The sequence below is a fragment of the Callorhinus ursinus genome, unplaced genomic scaffold (assembly GCF_003265705.2).
Source record: "Callorhinus ursinus isolate GAN/ISIS: 27379988/994484 unplaced genomic scaffold, GSC_fseal_2.0 scaffold4, whole genome shotgun sequence".
Lineage (NCBI taxonomy): Eukaryota > Metazoa > Chordata > Mammalia > Carnivora > Otariidae > Callorhinus > Callorhinus ursinus.
This window is the reverse complement of record NW_027397066.1, coordinates 130004690-130030049: the sequence shown is the minus strand read 5'-3', so window position 1 is coordinate 130030049 and position 25360 is coordinate 130004690. Positions and strand designations below refer to the sequence as shown.

The 25360-nt window shown below is 38.3% G+C and overlaps 2 protein-coding genes across 3 annotated transcripts in view; both read left to right on the top strand.

Moving 5' to 3' along the window:
• Window positions 1-226: 226 nt before the first annotated feature.
• Window positions 227-8912, top strand: FGG (fibrinogen gamma chain). Of its 2 annotated transcripts, XM_025873950.2 has the most exons (10): window positions 228-385; window positions 487-531; window positions 950-1133; window positions 1245-1338; window positions 2987-3117; window positions 3443-3576; window positions 4501-4685; window positions 6195-6472; window positions 8015-8184; window positions 8688-8912. In XM_025873950.2, the coding sequence occupies exons 1-10, from the start codon at window positions 308-310 to the stop codon at window positions 8700-8702; spliced, it is 1314 nt and encodes a 437-aa protein (XP_025729735.1). In that variant the 5' UTR covers window positions 228-307; the 3' UTR covers window positions 8703-8912. The 2 variants fall into 2 exon arrangements, with proteins under 2 accessions (XP_025729734.1, XP_025729735.1); XM_025873949.2 differs by lacking the exon at window positions 8688-8912 and having other exon boundaries at window positions 227-385; window positions 8015-8663.
• A 10800-nt stretch (window positions 8913-19712) lies between these two features.
• FGA (fibrinogen alpha chain) overlaps window positions 19713-25360 on the top strand; it is an 8202-nt gene continuing 2554 nt past the window's right edge. The window contains exons 1-5 of the mRNA XM_025873952.2: window positions 19713-19870; window positions 21927-22052; window positions 22536-22719; window positions 24150-24295; window positions 24894-25360. The exon at window positions 24894-25360 is cut by the window's right edge and continues 902 nt beyond it. Coding sequence (XP_025729737.1) covers window positions 19817-19870; window positions 21927-22052; window positions 22536-22719; window positions 24150-24295; window positions 24894-25360 — 977 coding nt within the window. The 5' untranslated portion in view covers window positions 19713-19816. The remainder of the gene's footprint in view (window positions 19871-21926; window positions 22053-22535; window positions 22720-24149; window positions 24296-24893) is intronic.

The following is a 25360-nucleotide window of genomic DNA, read 5'->3' as shown; positions in this document are numbered from 1 at the left end:
GAGCTAATGCTTCACTGGCCTTTGCAGATGAATGTGCACTTCAGGGGGAGAAAGTTTGAGCCGAGCCAAAAAGGAGGAGCTTACACCCGTGTGCCAAATCTGGGAACCTGACTGAGTACGGGGTGGGAGCCAGGATGAGGAAAAAGCCGGCAAAGACCTCCCCACCACGCTGGAAAGAAGGCCCCGTGATCAGCACCAGCCACTGGCTGTGCTGGCCACCCTTGCAGCTTACATAAAGGGACAAGTGGAGCCCCAGAGGTCACAGTGCTGACAGGACAGGGCTCGGAGCACCGGGCACCCAGGCACCATGACTTGGTCCTTGAAGCACCAACGTTTAATTCTCTACTTCTATACTCTTTTACTGCTCCCTTCCACATGCCTGGCAGTAAGTATGCTGTTTATAGAACATCCTTGTGTTACCCGGACAGCTGAAAAGCAAGAAAATATATGATACACTAGTGACATCTCTGTGTTTTTCTCCTCCAGTACGTTGCTACCAGAGACAATTGCTGCATCTTAGATGAAAGATTTGTAAGTAGTTTTCATGTTTCTCACCGCGTGAGAAGTGGGGAGGGGCTGAGCAAGAGAAGGGATTCTCTCACAAATATCATTTGGCATTTTAAGCTTTTGTGGGGGGCGCCTGGGTGGCTCAGTCGTTAAGCCTCTGCCTTCGGCTCAGGTCACGATCCCAGGGTGCTGGGATCGAACCCCGCATCGGGCTCCCTGCTCCACAGGAAGCCTTCTTCTCCCTGTCCCGCTCCCCCTGCTTGTGTTCCCTCTCTCGCTGTGTCTGTCTCTGTCAATTAAGTAAATAAAATCTTAATAAATAAATAAATAAATAATAAAACTTTTTTTTAAACATTGTTTAGGTTTTAACCTGTTTTTATTAGTAGACTTTATGCAGTCTTTTCTTAAATCAAGATTTCTAATCACTCTGTTGTATTCTCAGGGTAGTTACTGCCCAACTACCTGTGGAATTGCAGACTTCTTGTCCACTTACCAAACTGGGGTAGACAAGGATCTGCAATCTTTGGAAGAACTCTTCAGACGAACTGAAAACAAAACAGCAGAAGCTAAAGAACTGATCAAATCAATCCAAGTCACCTATAACCCCAATGAACCACCAAAGCCAAGTGAGAAACGAAATACTGCTGACTGAGACAATGTTTTGTGACGTTCCTTTGCTGTTGCTTCAGTGGCTCCATTTGCTCACATCTTCTTATGTCTCTGATCCCATATTACAGACAGGATTGTGACTGCTACCAAGGATTCTAAAAGAATGATGGAAGAAATTATAAAATACGAGGCATTGGTTGGATCACACGAATCGAATATTCGGTAACCATTTTTGTTTTCATTTACTCTCCAAGGTGGACTTAATTTTTTTTTCAATATTCCAAGCTTCAGTGGAAGTAACCTTTTTATTTTTCCGCACTTATGAAATCCAATTGGCATTATGCCTGACCACCTTGAACACAGTGGAGGTAGGAGTTTTTAGTGCACTATGAACTGCACGGGGTTAGAATTGCTTTTTAATAATCATATGGGAGAAAGGTGTTCTAGATGTCTTCAAATGCTGTGTTGACCAGAATTATCAAAGTGGTCACCCCTCACCCATCTTGGACTTACAACATGAATTCAAACTGATGGGAATTTGGTTGTTGAAAATGAAATTATTTTAATAAAAATGCCAACAAATCGGCGGTGGGGAATTAGTAAGCAGAGGTAGAGGAGGATCTTGGCTACAATAGTATATTATACTGAAGGCAGAGCAGAAAAAAACGTTTTTTTAAGAAGCCAAACATAACAAAAATTGTGAACCACACTGAATCTGGAGTCTTGTATTCTCTCTTCACTTTAAAGTAAAATGTCTCTGTCGACAACTTCCCAGGGAATCACAGACTTTCTGAGCATAGGGTCTCAGATACAGTTTAGTTTCTTACTCAAATTTTTCCCCCTCAGTTGTTCTCAAAGTAGTGTAGGAAATTTGAGATAAATGGCGGCTGAAGTGATCCAGAAGGGATCTATCTTCTGTTTGGTATCAGAGGCCATTATTATTTTGGGGGTTATTATTAACATTATAATTTGCATTATTGCCCATCATTGAAGTTCAAGGAGACTATTGTGCAGAAATTTTCTAAGGCTGAGGAGAGAAAAAAAGTGGTCAAATAGTTTGTCTATTCTCTTTTACTTCAAAGAAAGATAAAATGGTCCACGTGTTGTAGATAGTTTTCTGTCATTTCTGAATATGTACAAGCAACCCTGTGAGAAACTACAAAAACAGATTTTTACTTCCCTCAGACCCTTTCCAAAGCTATGTAAATGGAAATATTAAAAAGAAAGAGAAAGTGTCTGTTGTTTTATTTTATGTAAAATAATGCCCCAGATTCGTTTCCCATGTAAGTCACAGACTGAAGTCCATAAATAGATCCTTAGGAGATCTACAGGGAAAAGGAATAGCTTCGGCCCATATGAATTACTGAGCAGAATCTTTCCTTCCCTGTGAATATTCTGTCCTAAGAAATATCAGGTGGTCTTCCTATTAACCAGGTTCCTCACTCCGTAGGTTGTTACCTGCTGCCCTTTATGCAGAATGTTAAAAATCTGGATGACCCTGGCACCTGAGTGGCTCAGTTGGTTAAGCAGCCCATTCTTGATCTCTGTTCAGGTCTTGATCTCAGGTCTTGAAACTCAACGTCTTGAGTTTCAAACCGCACATTGGGCTCCATGCTGGGCGTGGAGCCTACTTAAAAAAAAATCGGGATGACTGCTTAAGATGACATCATTTATTGACAAGGACTCTGTTATTTTCCTTCCCAAAAAGCTTGGAATGTTAATTCATCTCAATTCAGTAACATAATTTTATAACTTTTCCAAGAATGAAGTAATTTATCAGGAATTACTTCTTGAGAATGCATTTTGTAAAGAAAACACAGAATTACTCATCTGAAAGGAATACTCCGTTAACTTATTCTTCTGCTTGTAGATTTTTACAGGAAATATATAACTCAAATAACCAAAAGATCAATAACCTGAAACAGAAGGTAGCCCAGCTTGAAGCAAAGTGTCAGGAACCTTGCAGAGACACAGTACAAATACATGATATAACTGGGAAAGGTAAGTGAAAGGCTTATATTGGAATGATTCTTATCACAGCAAATATATAAAGCCAAGGAGAATGTTTAGGAATGTATAGGAATAATTTGGAAAGTGTTTAGCAATTAAGTCTAAAGCGTTCAATTGCTTAGACTTTTCTTGAGTAGCTAAAACTAGTTTGAAAGGAATGATGATGATGCGAGAAGTAAGAAAATGCTTCTTGGGACGTGAATAGTTTGCAACACTGTGAAAAGCTCATTGTGAAGGCTGGTACAGTCTAACATGGATTTCAAACCACAGTAAAACTATTCTTCTTCTTCTTCTCCTCCTTCTCTGCCTCCTTCAGATTGTCAAGACATTGCCAATAAGGGGGCCAAGGAGAGTGGGCTTTACTTTCTCAAACCTCTGAAAGCTAAGCAGCAGTTCCTAGTCTACTGTGAAATTGATGGATCTGGAAATGGATGGACAGTGCTGCAGAAGGTATTTCCCCTCCCCGTGTGTATGTAATAAACACTCAGATCAACTTCCGCCCTATGCCAGAAACTTTTGCAAGCACTTTGTGAACATGAACTCAGTTAGTCCTCACAATTTCCCAATTTTCCTATGAGGTACAATCATTACCTCTAGAGAGGAGGAAATTTAGACACAAGAGGTTCAGCAACTTGCCCAAGGTCACATAATAAGTAACAGAGTCCAGGTTGGAACCCAGGCAGTCTTGTTCCAATCTGTGCTTTGGACTCTATACTATGTTGGCACCGATGTTGTAGATTCATGAGAGCATATAATCACAGTATCGGAATGGCAAAGAACTAGAACGGACCTCTTGCATCCGGTAGCTCAAGATCTAAGGCTGCCCATCACGAAAAGACAAAGTCCCCCAGAGGATACAGTTGGGCTATTCTAAGACAAGGGCCCTCTGTTGCCTCTGCTGGAGCCAGACACCCATTGCAGATCCTTTAACCATCTGTAGATCTTTGATCACTGTTTCAACTAATCCTGCAGGGGGCGCTCAGAGAGAGTGAGTGCTGGAAGTGCCGTTTGGCATACACAGATTGAGCAATGAGTTAACCTTTCCACCATCAGTATAAAAATCAGCAATATCAAGCTGGGGTTCTGAAGTCCTCTAAGTGCCTTTTTAAAACTACCACTGATTTAGAATTTGCTATGTACCAGACACTCTTTTCAGTATTTCTCTTAATTCTCTGGTGTAATACTGCAACAACCCTAAGAAATAGGCATCATTATTCCCATTTTACTGATGAGGAAACTAAGGCAGCTTGCCCAAGTTCACTTAGTAAGTGGTGGAATCACACTGTCCAGATTTTCAACAAGATATTTATAGCATCTTCTTTATGTGCACTGATAATCCACTCTCTCCTTTTGTCCATACGATTGTGTACTTAGAGGCTTGATGGCAGTTTGAATTTCAAGAAAAATTGGATTCAATATAAAGAAGGATTTGGGCATCTGTCTCCTACTGGAAACACAGAATTTTGGCTGGGAAATGAGAAGATTCATTTGATCAGCACACAGTCAGCCATACCATACGCATTAAGAATACAGTTAGAAGACTGGAATGGCAGAACCAGGTACTGTTTAGAAAGGACTTCTGCTTTTTTTGTTGTAGACACTGTCTGGAATGTGCACTTTCCAATTATCAAAAGGCCAATAGCAAAGACAGCCTGACAAATGCAAAAAGCACATCCAACTATTTTCCACAGGAGTCGGTTTGGTTCTTGGGCAGTTCAAAGAGATAGGTCCCATCCAGGATGGAGAGTGTTTTGGTGTAATCTGCTTACCCTGGAAACATATAGACCAATAGCTAATATTTACTGAGCCACTTAATTTGTACCAGACAATGAGCATGAAATTAAAACTTAATCTAATCCAAATAACTATTTCATGAGGAAGGTACTATTATTAATCTCATTTTAGATATTAACTTTCCCAAGGTCATGTCGCTGGTAAACAGTAAAACTTGGATTGGAACTCAGGTAGTTTGACCCTACAGCCTGTCCTCCTAATGACTGTTCTGGTTGAAAGGTGAATCCAGACTTTTCACATTCCCTGGTGCTTTAGTGACAATTCATTCAGTCAACCCATGAGCTACCCTAAAATTAAATCAGCTAGCTCCTTTGGTGAGATAAAGTCCCCCTCTATGCTCACAGTTACCTGGGAGGTTTGAGCATAGCATTCCTAGTTAAAATTCAGAAAAACATCTCATCATTTTGTTATGTTTATGAAATAATGAAATATATTGTCTCCAAACATGTATTTTTAATCAGAAAGTACCATGGTCAGTAGACCTTCTCCTATGAGAACACCTCCCAATTTCCAAGTACTGGAGATTAGGGAAGAGGCTAAATATTTTCTGAAAATTTCTATTCATACACCAAAGCCCATTCTTTCCTGCACTCCATAGAATTCTGGCCCTTATTCACAACTTTTTCCCAGGGAAGAATCACTCTCTGGCCCTTATTCACAGTTTTTTCCCAGGGAAGAATCTCTCAAATGTAATGACAGCTTATATTTTGTGGGCCACACAGGGACCATTTCTTTCATGTGATGCTCTAGGAAGCCCTCCTTCTTGTCACTATCATGCTGCTTTGGGAAAGAAAAATCCCTTTTGGACCTCATCCTTCAAGATGCCACGAGTGGCTAATAGAGCTGAGCTCCTTCAAGTTTGGTGCATTAATTAATGATCACTCAGTGTCATTTGCTGTGGTTTATGATAACTCTGCGTGCAATGCTAGACACTTAGTTAAAGGTGGAAAATACGAAATTAGTCAGATTCATCTACACACCTGGATTTGATATTAGGATTCTACAGGCAAAAAGCATTAAAATGGCTGATGTTTTTAGTTTTCACTGGGATGCCCTGAAGGCTTCTAGACCAGTTCTGGGTGGTGTTGATGAGTTCTGAACTGGTTCACACATCCATTGCCTCTTGCCAGATTTGCAGGAAATTTGATTCAATGAGCACATTTCAGACTTAAGAAGCAAAGTTAAAAATTCCAAACAATTTTCCTGTGGAAAAGGGAACTTCTGAGATCCCTAACAGGGGCCAAGATATGATGTCTCTGTTCCCTTCTTTATAGTACTGCAGATTATGCCATGTTCAAGGTGGGACCTGAAGCTGACAAATACCGCCTGACGTATGCCTACTTTATTGGTGGAGATGCTGGAGATGCCTTTGATGGCTATGATTTTGGCGATGACCCTAGTGATAAATTTTTCACATCCCACAATGGCATGCAGTTCAGTACCTGGGACAACGACAACGATAAGTACGAAGGAAACTGTGCCGAACAGGATGGGTCCGGGTGGTGGATGAACAAGTGTCACGCAGGCCACCTCAATGGAGTTTATTACCAAGGTATGGCTCTCTTCCTTACATACACGAACTAGTGTATAGTTTATATTTTTATGAAAGGTAAAAAATAATATAAGAAAATGAGAAATAGTACAGAGATTGGGGGCTTATTATATAGTTCTTCATTTTAAACCAGAATTGGATACCAAACTTAGACATAAATTGACCCCTCTCTAAAAAATCCACCACTTACGGTTATGGTATCTCTTCTAGACTTTTATACGTATGTGTGATCTGGATGGACTAACATTATCATATTTATGCTTGTTAACACATGAGCCTGGTGCAGCTTCCCATGAGCAATGTGACAGATATAACCAGTGTGAAGGAACAGAGTTAAGAGCAGGGAAGTAATGGTTAAAAAAAAAAAAAAAAAGCTTGAGAGTAAAGGGTTCAAGCCTAAAAAGTGTGGGCATTTTTTTAGGGGGGGGGGGGGGTAGCAAGCTGTAGTTTGCTCTAAGGCAGGAATACTTCTAAACACTAAACTTACTGACAAATGATTATTACTACCCAACAAGTATGTGTTGGGGAAGCTCTACTGATTCTGAAAGATCCATTAAGATAAGCAAGCTTACCTCTTCAGGGTACTGTGCTAGCCAATAGATGATTCTAATCCTCCTAAAAGCTGTTTAAGTTTACCTTTTGGGGGCGCCTGGGTGGCTCAGTCGGTTAAGCGGCTGCCTTCGGCTCAGGTCATGATCCCAGGGTCCTGGGATCGAGCCCCATGTCCGGCTCCCTGCTCAGCAGAGAGCCTGCTTCTCCCTCTCCCTCTGCCTGCCACTCTGCCTACTTGTGCTCTCTCTCTCTCTGTCAAATAAATAAATAAAATCTTTAAAAAAAAATAAATTTACCTTTTGGTTTTCACAACGTTCTTTTTTATTTTTTTTTTTTTAAGAAACCTAAAATACCTTTGCACCTACAAACCATGACTCAGAATAGCAACGTTGATAGCCTATGGTATACCCCAGTATTGGACTCAGACAATCCTTTACAAGATTACATAAGATCTGGTGTCCAAGGACAAGGAGAAGGCAAATCAACGTAGTCTTCAGTATATAATGGAAATGTAGAATAACTTTCCAGAACTGTTTTCTAAAGTCCTATATTTTCTAGTGAAATTGTGTTTTTAGATGACCTGAGGTCATATGATCAGGAATTATGACTCCTGCCATTCTAACTTGCTTGTGGACAGATGGTCCATAATAGCTGATTCCAGGATGACTAAGCTCAGGAAGAGAGACTGATTGGGGAAATTTGGGGTTCTAGACCTGTTAGTAGGGAATACATTTAAGTGTGAATGTGATCAAGAAGTATATAAAACAGACATAAGAGGTTGGTTCATAATAAATGTACTTCAGTTGTAAATCAGGATTTTAGGAATCTTTAGGGATTTTTCAGATAGTAGGTAACGATAAATTTGATGTAAGCAACAATGTATTTTGTAACAAACAGGCCATTCTTTACAGACTTCTTGAGGTAAGGAAATTCAAGATGTACATCTTATATGTACATCTAAATTATATGTACATCTAAAATTTGTTTTAGGTGGCACTTACTCAAAAACATCTACCCCTAATGGTTATGATAATGGCATTATTTGGGCCACTTGGCAATCCCGGTGGTATTCCATGAAGAAAACTACCATGAAGATAATCCCATTCAACAGATTAGCCATTGGAGAAGGACAGCAGCACCACCTTGGGGGAGCCAAACAGGTTGGACCAGAACACCATGCTGAAATAGAATACGACTAAGTCATTTTACCCTGAGAATTAAGCTGTTAATTTCTGTTAGTCCATGAAGTTTCAGTCATTTTTCTGAAAGTTTCATTTTCTCTTATTATATTTATTAATTTTAAGTCTTTTACTAAGAGTATTTAGCCTTATATGGAAACTAAAACTCACTTTGGATTATATTCCAAATTCTTGAACTCAAGAGTTGTTTAAAATTTATTTATTTAAGATGATAACATTTTAGCTTATTTCTTAAGTATATAATGATAAAAGTGTTGCCATATTTTGCATTTTAATGATAACATGTAATTTGTCTTGCTGATTTATTTGTTTATATTATTTCTTAAATGGTTTAGCTTAAACTAGTAAACCCAGAGTAAATTCCAGCATTTCAAATGCCTAAGTATTTTTTCCATGTCATTCGTCTTTCATTCTTCTTTTTAAACGGAGAGAATTATATCTTTTTATTTTTGTTTTGGTCATAGGCTGGAGACATTTAAAAGACCATTTCAAAAGTGATCTGCTTTTTTTTAAAGGACTTTATCTGAACAGAGAAATAGAATATTTTTCCTTTGGGACAATGGACTTACAAAGCCTCACTTCATTTTAAGAGTAAAAAGAACCCATGTTGGGAATCCACTAACAGTTTTATGCTCGTGATAAATTATCTACATGCCATTTCAATAAACATTTTGTTTCCTAAAACTAGATACATGGTACCTTTTATTGATCATTAAAAACCATCATTTTCCTTCAATTCGGTAATTCCAAGTGGGCAATCGTTAGTAGTTCCTGAGTGCTTAGTTTATACTGAACCTTATACTTGACTCTGAGGGAGTTATGAAGAAAATGGAAATCATAGCCCTTGTCCTCCAGGGGATATAAGACAAATACAGGAGAATACAGTTTAGGCCTAAGAGACAAAATTTGGTATAAGAACATAAACACAAGTCACAATCACATAACCAGGGTTCATGGTACCCAAAATACAACTGGACCTATAGGGTTGTTTGGGGATTCTCTCAGAAAAACCTTTTAGCTCCAGACCCCTGTAGCCAGATGTGGGCACCCTGGGAGGACTGTACGCAATTCAGAACAGCGAGCCTTAGGCAACAATCTGCTCTCTCTCTCACTGGTAACTGAGGAGGTGAGTGGAATGGAACCATAACTTCATTCTGAATCCAGGGATATTGAGATTTTAGCAGCCAGAGACAGGAACTGGCAACTTTCTGTAAGGAATAGCCAAGTCTATGTAAGTTGGCATAAAGTTGACCATGTAAAGTAATTGACTGATTTCATGAGCGGAGGATCTGGTTGTTTGACAGTCCTCGGCTTTGGCTTTGGATCGTCTTCCTTTCCACAATTTTTTCCCTAATTTTCTCACTTCCTCGTTGTCATGAGTCCTGATTTTAAAATACCCTAATGAGGAGTTAAAAGCATTAAATCAACTTCTAGGTACACAACCACATACCTGTGAGGGTCTGGGATAAGAACATTGATTTACTGTTTGTAGTACTCATTCATTTATGTATGTGTGAAGTGTTCATTCAACTAACACTTACTGAATGCCTTCATTGTACTAGCCACTGTGCTGGACTGTGGGGGTAGTGCTCACAGCAGTGTCCTCCTTCCCCTCAAACCTGCTCTATTCCATCAAACAACCCAGCGGCTCATCTTCCAGTCTTCCTTATCCTTCCTTCCCCATATCATCAAGCCTGCCAAGCCCAGCTGCTAAATATTTGTTATATTCTTCTCCTTCTCTATATCCACTGCCACCACTTTTGTTGGGTTATACAACATCTCCTGTCAGGATAATGGCAATCATCTCCTTCCTGTCTTCCACGTCGCCTTCAACCTTGCCTGCTCCCACCTTGTCATGCTTCAAACTACTTTTAAACTCAGAATGCATACAGTCTACCCTTTGTGAATTTATAAAATCCTCTGGCTGAGCAATTTGGTCATAGATAAGAAGAGTTGTATTAATATTCTTAAAGTTTTGTTGTGATAATATCACTTCAGTGATTTATTCCAAGAAAATTATTTTTGAAAGAGAAAACAGCTATGTACAGAAATATAATATAGCCATATGTCTAGTAAGTGAAAAATTTAGAAAATATTTAACAGTGGAAGAATGGACAAACAAGGTGATTTACTAGTACAATGGAACAGAATGCAGTGATTACATAATGAGTATAATATCTCTATATGAACATGGAAACATTTACAAAATCATAAGTGAAATTTTAAGATGAAAAACAATTCTACAATGATAATTATGTAAAAAATTATGTATGCATATACATTTTGAACTAAATGCAATCTTGACATGTATACATTCTTTGTACACATTTATTCTCCCCAATAAATCTAATGTAACATTTAATACTAAACCACAAAATAAATATAAAGAAATCCAAAAATTCCTGATTTTTCTCATGATCCCTTGTCCAGCGCTTCTTCTAAAATGTCAATTATAACATTTTTTCAAAAACATTTTGGAGCTCCCTGTTTTTATAAGTGTCCTGAATACGTATTTGATCTGCATGTTGGATAATCCAGCATTGATTGCTGGGTGGGGCTGACTGGTAGAGAGGAGCTTCTAACTTTCTCTTTATATACCTCTGTATTGTTTTATTTGCTATAATGCTATATTACATTTGAAGTTAATTTTAAAACCCAATGAGAGAAAAACAGATGAACTACAAAATTCTACTTGTTCAGTTACTAATATTCAGTGGTAAATATCAAAGGGCTACAGTTTAAGAAATAAAGCATGAGAAATACTTCTAGACCCAGTTGGATCATGTCTCCACAAATAAAATACAAATAGAAAGGATTATCTTGATAAACTTAAAAAAATCTACTTTTAAGTGAAACAAAGAGTTTGAGTCTTCATAGAGACAGATTATTTTTCTTCACAGCTCAAGCCATAGATAACTTACTCAACCCTTTCCCAGATATAAAGAACTAAGGTCACTGTGAAAACAGGAAGGCTAAGTGCAAAGCAGATGGGCATGGTCCCACAGTTTGAAAAACCTACCGAGGGAAACTTCCAAAGAGGAGGGTCCTTGTAGAGGGGTACTGACACCATGACTTCAGGTCATGCAACTACAAGGCAGAGTTCTTTAATCAACAGGCTGGAGTAATCATTTACTGAACAACTATCAAGATTTTAAAATATACCCCTGAAGGGCTGTAGCTTTTTTTTCCAATTTGCTTTATGGTTAGTAGTTATAAAGATTATGTTTCAGATTTGTGGGTGGGTTGCAACGAGTGAGAAATGGAGAATGTAAGTATAGACAACACAGTTGAGAACATTACAAGAGCTAAATGTGTTGACATACTTGAACCAGTGTAAACTAGCCAAGACATTTGTGATAGATATCTTTGGTTTATTCAGTTGATAAGAGTGAAAAACAAAGTACACACCTAACCCTGGAGAAAATGTATCTCCCTGATGATTTTTTTTCTTTTCTTTTTAAAAGATCTTATTTATTTGAGAGAGCGAAGGAGAGAGAGAGAGAGAAAGAGAGAGAGAGAGAAAGAGAGAGCACAAGCGGGGAAGAGGGGAAGAGGGAGAGGGAGAAGCAGGCTCCCCGCTAAGCAGAGACACCCCCCCACCCCAACACGGGGCTCCATACTAGGACCCTGGGATCTTGACCTGAGCCAAAGGCAGATACTTAACCACTGACTGGCCCCCCAGGCACCCCTCCCTGATGATTTCTTATCATTTTGATGTAGCTCTAAAAGAGTGCAGGGAAAGAGTTAAAGATAGTAAGAGGAGATAAAGTAGATGGATAATAATAAGTTGTTGACAAAGAGACCAAGAATATGGAAAAGACTGTTGTGTGTGTGTGTGTGTGTGTGTGTGTGTGTGTGTGTGTGTGTGTGTCCCTCAGAGACGGAGGTTGAGTTAATCAAAAACCTGGTAACACCATTTTCATTCATCTGTGCTGGGTCACTCTCTTGATTGACTGATTCTCTTTTATTCAAACTTCCTTTTCTTCCTTCTATCTCCTTAATAAACAATCATGCCGATAGATTTGATGTGTTTATTTGTATGCATTCTTATAAATCATGAATTGGTCTGTTGTGTTATGTATTTTTAAGTTATATAAAAGGCATTGTGTTATAAATGAGTGTTATCTGGCTGGTTCCTAAATTCTTTGTTACTGGTCTGTGTTAAGATAGGTAGAAAAATTGAGGATTAGCATGTAGAAACATTTTTTCCTATATTATCTTTGCTCAAATTATATTCACTGCAATGTAATTTTATGTCTTTGGAATCTAATAATAAATATTAGGGCCTACATTTGATACAACCTTCCTTTTTTTAAATTTTACTTTTCTAGTAATTATTTTTATTTCATTTTATGATTTATAGTTCTGTAATTGTTTAGAAATTTAACAAAACTGGTTCTTTACCACAAATACTTTGAGAAACAGTGCTAAGGTCTTCATTGTACTTATTACTTTTTTCATTCAACACTATGGTAAGATCTACCGACAATCTGAGTACATTATAACTTCCTTTGATTTTCTTTGGAATCCAAGGGTTATAAAGTGAATATTATTTAAAAAAAAGAAAGTGAACGGGGCGCCTTGGTGGCTCAGTCGTTAAGCATCTGCCTTCGGCTCAGGTCATGATCCCAGGGTCCTGGGATCGAGCCCCGCATCGGGCTCCCTGCTCCGCGGGGAGCCTGCTTCTCCCTCTCCCACTCCCCCTGCTTGTGTTCCTTCTCTCACTGTGTCTCTTTCTGTCAAATAAATAAATAAAATCTTTAAAAAAAGTGAATATTACTTGGTTCCAAAGCTTGTGATTTGAATCACAAGTATTGTATTTTCACTTTAATTTGCCTAACTTTAATAGGGGAAACTATTTTTAATTAATATCTAAATTTACTGCATTATGGTCAGAGAACATAATCATGATATTGGTTCCTTTTTTTCTTTTTTTTTTATTTTATTTTTAAGTAATTCTACACCCAATGTGGGGCTTGAAATTACAACCCCAAGATCAAGAGTTGCAAGCTCTTCCAGCTGAGCCAGCCAGGCGCCCCTTGATATTGGTTCTTGAGAGGCAGATTTCACAAGATGTTCTGGGACAGAGGAATTATCAGAGAATTAATCGATCCCATAAAAGTGCACATAAATCATAATCACTCTCCAACAACGATGTACATATCAGAAGACAATATTTTTTCCCTTAAGAAGGAAAACAAAGAAACTAAAGATAGACGGTGATAAACACAAGCTTTGGTCCAAATGTCTCCATAGCCATGGCCCCTTACAAGTACTGATAGTAGGCTGGACCTTTGACTTGTGGAACACTCCTCGGCATCAGGTTTGAAAGACTTTTGGGAAAGCTGGCAGGCACAGTTTCAAGTTCTTGCTTATTTCAATTTAATTGGGAAATATCTGATGGTACAAATGGAGATAAATTCTGGATCATGACATTTAATCAGGTTTACCACTGGGTCAAAAATGAGTTTCCCAAATCCAAAATCCAGTATTCTTTGCCCTCACTCCCATTTCCCAAGTCCTCACCCAGGTTTTCTTTTATTGGCAACTTCAAAATCACAAAACGACCCTGGTAGATGGGAAATCTCCCTAAATAAATCTAAATGTTGACTCCCTGTAAATAAATACAGTAGGCCAGATTCCACTCTGTGATGAAAGTGGCCTCTTTCAAATCCTCAGGGCCAAATATTTAAAGTGTGACTTTAAAAAATCTGACCTAACTTTAAAAGACCTTGGACTGGCAATGTTTTCCTTCCTAATTTGCTCCCCTTACATCAAAAGCTGTGATAAGGGTCGAATGAGAGAACATATGAAATTGCTTCAGAAATAAAAACAAAAGTAAATTGATTTTTTGCTGTTAAGACTGGCTTTGCTGCATGGGATTTGAATCCAATGTCAGTTAAGTTTGGCAATATAATTTTAAAACTTTAATCATTTTTGTTTTTATTTCTTAATAACATTTTTATTTTTTATATATATATATTTTTTTTTTTTGCAGGAAAGTTATAAAGATACTACAGAAATTTCCCTATACCTGTCACCCAGTTTCCTCTCCTAACACCTTATAACTACCATAGTTCATTTGTCAAGACCAAGAAAGCAACTCTAGTAGTTAATATTCCCTAACCAGCACGCTTTATTCCCTTTCACCAGTGTTTAAACCAATGTCTTTTTTCTGTTCCAGGATCCTATCCAGGATACAATATTACATTTAGCTGCCACCATCTTCCTCAACTTTAGTAACAGTTTCTTAGTCTGTCCTTGTTTTTCAGGACACTGACAGTTGAGAGGCATATATTCTGGTATACTGGTCAAATATTTTATAAAATGTCCTTCAACTGGGGTTTCTCTGCTGCTATCCTCAGCATTTTTGTTTGTTTGTTTATCTAAGCAAAATTTTACCCAAATGCATTCTTTAAACTGCCTTGGTTTTATTATGGAATGGCCCATTTAAAATAGGTTCCAGGTGCGCCTGGGTGGCTCAGTGAATTAAGTGTCTGACTGGGTTTCAGCTCAGGGTCCCGAAGTCGAGCCCCGATTCTGGCTCCCCGCTCAATGGGGAGGGGGAGTCTGCTTGAGATTCTCTCCCTCTGCCCCTCCCTCACTTGCACCAGCTGTCTCTCCCTCTCTCAAAAAAATAAATCTTAAAAAAAAAAGGCTCCAATAAAAATCACAGAATTAAATTTATTTTGATTATTAAATTTACTCATACTTTTAATAAATTTCTTGCTGTGGAAAGTCTAAGGTACTTAAAAAATGCTATTTCCCCAAATCTTAATATATCATTATTAAATCTTAATAAATTAAAATCCCCAGATCTTAATATATCATTATTAAATTAAATACCAACTGATATATCTTGTTTGATTATCTTTAATAGAACCACAGTGAAACCAGCAGAGAACTGTGCCAGATTTAATGGATGCTATATGATGTTAAGGTATATGATGTTAGAATGAATCCATGTTGTTGATACTGACACATGAAGTGATTATTCATCTGTACAATGGTTTTACTTTTCAAAAATAATATTTATACTTTAGTGCATGTTCAAAACAAACAATTTGATAAATTTAGTAAAGCACATTATAAGTAAAGTGGTGGCTCAGTTGGTTGAGTGACTGCCTTCGGCTCAGGTCATGATCCTGGAGTCCCGGGATCGAGTCCCGCATCGGGCTCCCTGCTCAGCGGGGAGTCTGCTTCTCCCTCTGACGCTCTTCCCTCTCGTGCTCTCTGGCTCTCATTCTCTCTCTCTCAAATAAATAAATAAAATCTTTAAAAGAAAAAAAGGAAAAGTTAATTTATCTTGAAAATGAATTATTTAATGATGACACAGTTAAAAAAATGACAAGAATTAAAGCAATGGGAAAAACTCAAGGACCTCACTTTCACCCATTTTTCTCCCTCTCCCTCCCCCCTCCCTTCCTCCCTCTCTCTTTCTTCCTCCCTCTCTCTGTTTCTCTCACACATACACATATACTCAGAACTACTTAGTGGAAACTTGATTAAAAGTGCAGAAGTGGAGGCGCCTGGCTGGCTCAGTTGGTAGAGCATCCAACTCTTGATCTCAGGGTTGTGAATTCAAGCCCCATGTTGGGCACGGAGCCTACTTTTAAAAAAAAAGGAAAAAATTGCTTAAGCAGAAGACCATAAAAATAATGCATCAGGACAGAGAGAGAGAGAGAACTATCAATGTATTATTGGAATATTAGAGAATTTGATTTTAAAATTACTAAAAAATGATTCCATTAAATGGCTGTTAATTTGGAGACTGTTCAATTATAACAAAGTAGATTTCTTTCCTGCATAGGTAGATTAAAGAGAAATGCAGTGATCAAGATCGAGAAAAGCTTTTTTTCCCCCTTCTCAGTTTTGTAAATCCAGTTCAGAATCATTTCTGTATGTTTAAGGAAATTCCCATCTTTTCTCTGGAGCTATAACTTCCAAGGAAACCATCTGGAATCATCAGGGTACTGATGAGTTCTGAAAGTAAAAGTCCTATTAGTTACTCTTATATACATCTTCAGCAACTCATTCACCTTTCACAGTAAACAGCTTGGTTAAAAACCAACTTTGGAACACCCTTGAAATGCAGGAGACCAATAGAGAAAATCAGATACACAAAGCTAAATAGCCTTGCCATTGTTTTCCAGTGAATCCTTTATAGATTAGTCTCTGCTGTAAAACCTGAGGCAGAGGCCCTGAAAGAGACTGGAAGTACCAGAATTGCCTAAATTTTCATAATTCAGGCATTTCAAATTTTAGAAATTAATTTTAGTACTTTCTAACTGTGCATTTAATATTGTTTTGATAAAATATGTCCTGTCAAAGCACTCTTATCTTCTTGTTATTAGGACAATAATAAAATTACAGATTCATATAGATCTTTGCTAGAAGACATAGTGAATATTTTCCAGAAACATCTTGCATAATTACAGCTATAGAATTTCTATTCTTTTTACATACGTTATATACCATTTCAGTCCTGCCAGATACTACGGCATAGCAAATATAGGAATCCCTGCAATTAGATAATTTTAATTTGTGGAATATTTTATTAATTTCAAAAGGACAAATAAATGAAACATCCCTCTCATTAGAGCTAAAAAAAAATTAGGATTTGGTCATCTCTGGGAAAAATACAATACTCTACAGAGGCTGTGGTTTAAGAAACTGGAAGTTTCTCAGACTTTTCCCCCCATTTTTATATTTGTCAAAATATCCTTATTGTCACATGCTTTAAAAAAATGATACTCCTTGTATTATTTGTCACCTGTTCATCTGCATGGCTTCCCGGCTAAACAAAACCTGCTTCTTCATAGGTTATAACACAGCTTGTTCATGGGGTGGAGGGCTCAGCCTCGTGGGTGCTCGGTCCTGCAGTGCCGGGCCAAAAGAATGCCCCACAAAAGTGTCTGGTTATGGAATTCTGGCACTGGAGAGGTAACATGGGAACTTTCAATTTTGTGGCACTGAGATGTTCTAGGAACAATAAAAGCCACCATTTCTGGGTCTCCTCATGTGTATATCCAACATGCTGTATAGGCCATATTATATAATCCTCACAAGAACCCTGCAAGATAAATATTGCCATCCCCATCTGACAGATAAGTAAACTCAGAGAACTGAGTTTGACTAAACCCATGTGACTTGGCTAGATTCCAGATCTCACTTTCTGCCAAGGCCATTATTCTTCCACCATGCTGTGTTGCCACTGTGACAGCCTTTCCTTCTTCCAACAAACCCTTACTAGTGTTTACTCTATGCCTGATCTTGTACAAGGCAGTGCGCCTTGGCCTCATGAAGCTCAGTGTAGGGGGACATTAACAAATTACTTTCCAAATATACATTATCTTGTAGTGATAAGATAGGAAGAAAAACAAAACTGGGTTCATGATATGACTGCTCTGTAGGTACGTTGGCCAAAGAAGGCCTCTCTGAGGAGATACCATCTGAGAAAAGCCTTGGATGTGCAGATTCTTGAGGGAACCATGGAACGGCAGGGCTAACGGCTAAAAGTGGTACCTTGGAAATGCCTTGTTGTGGTACCAGAGCTGAGGCATTCAGGCAAAGGAATGTTTTTTGTTCAAACTGTTTCCCCTTAACTTACTTTCAATTAGATTATGTTCAACTGAATCGCCTGAAGCCCCCTAGATTACTCTCCAGAAACATCTTCCATATACTGTGTTCACTTCCCAAGAGGAACACTTCCTGTGAGCAAACAAAATCCTCTGAAGAGGTCAAGCCTCAAGTTTCTAACCATGCCTGGCATTTTGCCAGTTTAGTCACTGTCGACTGAGTATAACTCAACTCTCCATGGAATCACGGCCTTCCAGAACCTGGGTGGATTCTAGGGTTCCCTCTGAGTTTTGCAGCTGCCTCTAGAAGTCCAAGAAAGCAACATCAGGAGTGAGCTTGATCAAAGAACTTTCCAGAGAGCAAGTAGTGAAGGAGGGTGCTGCCTTGTACCCAGGCTTTCATCCATTTATAGCAAGCTTCACATGCCTACAATGCCTGAGGAGGCAGCAGGTCAACTTTACAAATTTACACCCATGTTTTCTTGCTGAGTGAGAGCCCATGCCATTTGGGACCACATAAAGACCAATAAAATGTGTCAGTTCTCCAGTTTGTGATCTAGTGAAGGAAATGGACAATACTCCTACAGTGATAAATGTCACGAGTGGTACATGGTCTAAAGGAGTATGGAAGAACAAGAGATGGCTTTTAATTGGAGAGATGGAATCAGGTATGATGTAAAGTGTCTAGCAAAGTGCCTGGCACTTAGCAAACACTCAATAAATATTAGGTATTACTATTATCAGAATAGACTTCACATAGGAATCAGAATTTAAGACAAGGTAGGTTTGTCAGGTAAATTATAAGATGCCCACTTAAATATGCATTTCAGATAAACAAAAATTTTTAGTATAAGTATGTCCCAAATATTGCATTAAATACATTAAATACATTAAAATGTATTTGTTGTTTATCCGAAATTCAAATTTAACTGGGCATCCTGGTTTTTTGTTTGCTAGATCTGGCCAAGGAAAATTTTCATATGAAGATGAAGAACAGGGAAAGTAAACTGGCATGTCGAAAGGCATAGACACAGGAAAGAAATGGTATTTTTCATGGCGCTTTATGTTCTCCAATAATTGTTAACACTCACTGAGTACTTACCATGTGGGAATCACCACTTTGAAGGCTTTACAAGGATTAACTCATTTATTCTTCATAAAAACATGTAGTTTGTCAAAAGCACAGAGTTGGGAAATGGTGTACCTAGGATTATGAACCTAAGATGCTTGGCTCCGGGGGCTACTGTCTTAACTATTTTGGATAGAGGAAAAGAATCTGTTCAAGGTAACGTATAGACGGATTTCAGGGTCAGCCTATCACTACAGTCAATTTTTTAAAGAATTATTTCTATATTTAAGAGTTTATTTATTTATATAAGAAAGAGAGAGGGAGAGTGAGTGGGGGGGGCGGGCAGAGAGAGAGGGAGAAGCAGACTCTCTCCACTCAGCCGGGAGCCGGAAGCAGGGCTCGATCCCAGGACCCTGAGACCACGACTTGAGCCAAAATCAAGAGTCCACCGCTCAACCTACTGAGCCATCCAGGCACCCCTACCACAGTCATTTCTTAAAAGTCTGATCATCCAGCCATAATTCCTACATGAGGTGAACTATCATTTGCCAGATCTGTTTGCAGTGGGCTGCTTCTAGCCTGCCTCAGCCCCTCTCTGCATGTTGTCTCAAGTACTCAAGCAGAGGTCTGTCTACCTATGTTTCCTTTTGCCTTTCTAAAGTCATCCTCTTCCTGGAATGTGAGATCGTCCTGGAATTGCTGCTACCTTTGCAACAGCTTATCAAAAGCACACAAGCTTGGGGGAATTGAGCAAGAACTTCGGGGACACCAACCTTACAGAAGAAGCAAGGGTTGTAGAATGCATATTGACTGTATAAACAGGACAAAGAAAATGATTAATCAAACCTCCTTGCAGATTTAAATGGGATGGGCACTAGGAACGGAGGCAGTCTTCCTCTCTTTCCACTGGGGTGCTCCTCAAGAGCCAGCTCCACCCTGAGAAAAGATGTTTTCTGTGAAGATCTTTTGCCTGGTCATGAGTGTGGTGGGCACAGTCTGGGTATGGTCGCCTTTATTTTCTCTTCCTGCTTTCTCTCTGGGGTTTATTCTGCAAAGAGCTTGCAGGTCTGAGAGTCTTATCTACGTCCTCACACTGCGAGCTTTATAAGCTTTATGCCATGGAGGCAAGTTCTTAGATGAGCCTGACACCTCAAGAGTAAGAGGGAGACTTAGCTGGACTAAAGTATAGAAATTCACAGGGGAAGCTTCCGTGTCTGTAATTCAGCCTTACAACATCGTTTGTTTACTTGTTTTATGGGAAAAAATCTTTGCCCTCTTTGTTCCAATAAAGCCTCGGGATAGTTCATGCTAGTTAACGGAACAAAGCATTCTTTTGCTAAGAATTTTAAAAGTCTAATCATTAATTTATTGCTAGTTGTCCATAATACACAGAACAGTGGTTTAATGTAGTTTTCCTAAAAGGTTGTTTTTGTGTGGTTTTTTTTCCCCAAGAAAAGCAAATTAGTTGTTTTAAAACATATTACATAGGATATTTTATTTCATATTACATAGTTAGGAGAGATTAATTGAGAAGGCAATATTCTTTTTGGGAAGCAATCTTTTAAAATAATTACTGAATATCGCAATGATTTCTGAAGTTTGACTCCAGAGACCTATAGAAAAGAAGAGGAACTTAATTCAACAGGCCTTTGAAACTCTTAGATCTTATAAAAACATGACAAATATGTTTAAGAAACTCAGTTACTTCTAGGCTATGAATTATTCCAATTTATTTCTTTCCCTTCACCACTCATAAAACTTACTACCAGAGCAAAAAAACTAAAGAGGGTTTCTAACTTAATTTTCTTCCTTATAGTAAACTAATAATTAAAAATTTTTTATGGAAAATAAGACTAACATCATTTGCTAACGATATTTTGGATAATGCTTAAGTTTTCAGTTATCTCTCCCTTATTGGCATAAATATTTAACCTCTGCCTGTTTGTATGGTTGTGCCATTTTATTCTGAAGTATGTTTGAATTTATAATTTTATTTCTTAAAGAGATTGTACTTGTTCTTTTAAATAAACTGTCCTTGATTGCTTGAATAATAATACTTATTATTATTATTAGGGTACTTCTTAAAAAATGAGACAGCAAATATTAGCTAATTGTAAGAGTAAACTATCCAAGGGAGCTGGCGCAGTCCATAAAGCATGTGAATCTTGATCTCAGGGTAGTGAGTTCGAGCCCTACACTGGGCATAGAGATTACTAAAAAAAAAAAAAAAAAAAAAGACTAAACTATCTGAGATTAAAATAGTCATAGCAAAATCTTTGTAAGTTAGTACAAAATAAAAATAGCTAAAACTTAAAATCCATTTTGATTTATGAGGCTATAAAGTCTTGCTGGAAGAATATTTCTATGTCCTATTTCACGTCACAGGTCACGATAGAAATTCTTCTAAAAATCTGTATTTCTAATTAGAAAGGTGTTCAAAAAAAGTTGTCAGTCAGTCATGGACCATTATTTTTGCTTTCAGTCTACTCTTTTGCACTGCAAATAAAAGGAAATTATTACGTGAGTGGGTAACCTAAAAAGGATTTCCCAGTCCGATCTGGCCACATTTGTGCCCTTGGTATGTACCTGCTCAAATTACGAATCCAAGGAGAGAGAAATTAAGCTAAGATAGCGTAGGTTTTTTCCTACTGAAAGAGAAATTATAAGGGAAAGAACTCTGAACTTTCCAATTACCTTTCTATCTCCAGACATTACTGAAAACGAAAAGGTAAATTTTAACTAATTTTGTTGATTCAAATAATTTTCCGTACATAATAAACTTTCCATATTTAAAACTCCTAGCATTTATCAAATGCTTGTTTCACATCCAACAGTGTTAAAAAATGTGTTTACCCTATCTCCTTTAATTCATACAACTCCATGAAATAGGTATTAGGATTTTCAATCAAAATGTCAGAAAGCTTGCAGAGGCCCCAAAGCAGGTACTCTTAATCTCTGGGAGAGCGCCCCCCCTTCCCTTGGGTTTGCAGGCATGCCAGTGTCTTCTTATCTGCCTAATGTTGTTCTCTTTTGTGTGTTCGAATGAATCTGTAAAGACCACAGTTACCAAGGAGGATGAATTTATAGCTGAAGGAGGAGGTGTGCGTGGCCCAAGACTTGTGGAAAGACAGCAATCTGCCTGCAAGGAGACAGACTGGCCCTTCTGCGCTGATGAAGACTGGGTGAGTGGTGGGCAGAGAGAGTGGGAGAATCCTTCCCTGTGGTGCTAGAATTGTGCACAGGCTGACCCAGTAGGTCACAGAGAACTTTTCAGCTGGGAAATAATCTAATAACTCATTACATGCCAAATTCAAGAAGACAAATGGAAAACAACCTCACCCTGCGAGCACTATTTGAATTACCTCCCAAACTCTGGGTCATTAATAGGATTAACCGTTTGGATTTTAGTTGCATGTTCAGGCAAATCCCAGGAACCTAAGTATTATGGCCTCAAGATTTTGTGGGGCCTAATTTATGATTAAGTGTACCCTCATTCCAGAATTTCTCTATGACCTCTGACTAGTCCTCTCAAACTACTTTTAAGTCAATAGATGATGTGAGCATATTGGGGAAGGGAGGAGCAAGGGCAGCTGCATGGAAACCTTCAAAATTGTACTGGATCCAAAATATAGACCCTTAATATAATTTTTCCTCTTCACTTCCAGAACTACAAATGCCCTTCTGGCTGCAGGATGAAAGGGTTAATTGATGAAGTCAATCAAGATTTTACAAACAGAATAAATAAGCTCAAAAATTCATTATTTGATTATCAGAAGAACAATAAGGACTCTAGTTCATTGACAGGGAATATAATGGAACTCGTGAGAGGGGATTTTGCCAGCACTAACAGTAAGCATTACATATTTGGTACTTTGACTTTATAACCACAACAACACAACAAACGCCCCACACAGATATGCTGTCTCCTTATAGCAACTTCCAATTTTATTCCAAAGTACTTAAGATAGAAATGCATGCCTTCATGATACCCCTGAATTTTAAGGAGGGGCTTGCTTTTTATAAAAGTAACATTCAAAAGGTTAGCTTAGAATTGTTTAAGTCACAAAGTAAGTCAGAATTTTGTACTGAAGACTAGGATTTAAATGTGTTCTTTTTTAAAGAGTATATACTGAAAAGAAGATGAGCATAACCTTCTGAGGAGATATTGTTTCTGTCTTACGGAGGAAGGAGGAAACTGAGGGATCAAGAGACTTACACAAAGATACAAAGCTACCATGTGATGGAGCTGGGGGTCCAACTCCACCAAGTTGTTTATGTTTTGTTTTTTAATTTAAAATATAGAGCTATGTTCTATATTCTCATAGGACTATGACTAAGTCTCATTAGGATGAAGAAACACTGGATTTGCTCTGGGCATGGGAAGCAAATTTAGTTTCTAAAGAAACACTGGATTTGCTCTGGGCATGGGAAGCAAATTTAGTCAAAGCAAATTTGCTTTGACTCTTTATATATATATATATATATATATATATATATATATATTTTATGTTAAGTTCATCACCATACATTACATCATTCCTTCTGGATGTAGCATTCCATGATTCGTTGTCTGCGTACAACACCCAGTGCTCCACGCAGAACGTGCCCTCTTGAATACCCATCACCAGGCTGACCCATCCCCCCACCCCCCTCCCCTCTAGAACCCTCAGTTTGTTCCTCAGAGTCCATCATCTCTCATGGTTCGTCTTGAAATTGTTCCTAAGATTTTCTTTCCCCTTAGGTCAACAGGATCACTCACATGCCATTACTGTTGCGCTGCTGACTTTAAATTAGTTAAGTGTATCCTAAAGATATAAAGAAGACTCTTGTTGACCTAAGGAAAAACAAATCTTAGGAACAATTTCAAATCTATAGGTAGGAGGGAAAACTTCTCAGTAAGAAAATCCAAGAATATGTTTAAGTAGGTTAGCATATTGTTAACATTATTTTTAAGTCCCTGGGTTAAGGATATGATGAAATAATTGAAATGTGATCAAATTTAACCTCCTAATTATACCTTTAAAATTCCAAAGACATTTCTTCTGCATTTATTTGGATTACTAATTGCTAGTAGAGCATCTTAATTGACAGCTATGGATGACTAAAGGACATGACATTGTTCAAATACCAAATGCCTAATAGATTTGGAACTGACAAATAAAATGTCTGAAGAACAAATTGTTATTAAAAGGGAAATGATATTTAGAAATAAATTTCCTTCTTTTGCTGGCTATGATAAGCAAATCACTTAGCAGCTCCTTCACTCTCGCGCTTTTCAGATAATGACAACACATATGGCCAAGTGTCAGAAGACCTGAGAAGCAAAATTGAGATCCTGAGGCTCAAAGTCATAGAACAAGTACAGCAAATCCGCCTTCTACAGAAAAATGTCAGGGATCAGCTGGTAGATATGAAACAACTGGAGGTAAGTGAGTGTTTGGCTCTAACACCAGATTTTCTTGTTTTCGAATAGCAAGGAAAAGGAAGGCAATAGTCATTCACTGAAGACCTACTATATGTAGAGCAAAGTGTTATATCCATTATCCACCTACAAAGTAGGTATTATTTCCCCCACTCTACAAATGAAGAAAAAAAGTTCAATGATATTAAGCAAATTTTCCAAGGATACATAGTTAGTAAATTTCAAGAGCAAATATTAAGTCCCTGCTTGTCTTGTTCCAAAGCTCTGACACCACCATGCCTCTGGATCTTCAATCTCAGTCTCACTTAAGGGTCGATTTATCAATGTTTCCTTTCAGAGGGAATAGCATCTTACTGATATGTTTTAAGACTAAGATGAATCCAAATAGTTCCTATTGCTTCTCCAGGCTAACCGTAAAATACCTAACATCTCTTCCACCGAGGGTGTGACATAAATGAATACTAGAGTATTGATTGGTAGGTCTTCACCTCAAAGAAATGAATCCAGTTTCCAAAAAATAAATTAACTGCTTAGAACTGAACAGGCATAATTTCTTTATTTATATCAACCTCTTTTCTTTCCCTTTCTCCCCCTCTCTTAGGTGGACATTGATATTAAGATCCGATCTTGCCAAGGTTCATGCAATAGGGCTTTAGAACGTAGGACAGATCTAAAGTACTATGAAGATCAGCAGAAGCAACTTGAACAAGTCATTGCCAAAGACTTACTTCCACCTAAAGATAGGCAATACTTACCACGGCTAAAAATGAGCACATCTGCAACTACGCTTTCTGGGGACTTCAAGAGCCAGGTTCAGAGGGCCCCTCCAGAGTGGAGGGCGCTCATGGAAATGCAGCAGATGAAAATAACATTAGAGGGGTCTGGTAGAGATGGAAATACCCGAGGAGACACTGCATCTCATGGAACAGGATCAGTGCCTGAAAGCCCCAGGAACCCTGGGAGCTTCACACCAGGAAGTTCTAGCACTTGGAACCCTGGGAGCACTGGGCCTGGCAGTGACGGCACTTGGAGCTCTGGGAGCACCAGCACTGGCAGTACTGGGCCTGG

What these genes read in the sequence shown, in the direction of transcription:
- FGG (XM_025873949.2), top strand. Translation starts at nt 308, where the DNA reads ATGACTTGGTCCTTGAAGCACCAACGTTTAATTCTCTACTTCTATACT. An exon ending in GACTGGAATGGCAGAACCAG is followed by an intron (nt 4,686 to 6,194) that starts GTACTGTTTAGA and finishes CCTTCTTTATAG; the next exon opens with TACTGCAGATTATGCCATGT. An exon ending in CAATGGAGTTTATTACCAAG is followed by an intron (nt 6,473 to 8,014) that starts GTATGGCTCTCT and finishes AATTTGTTTTAG; the next exon opens with GTGGCACTTACTCAAAAACA.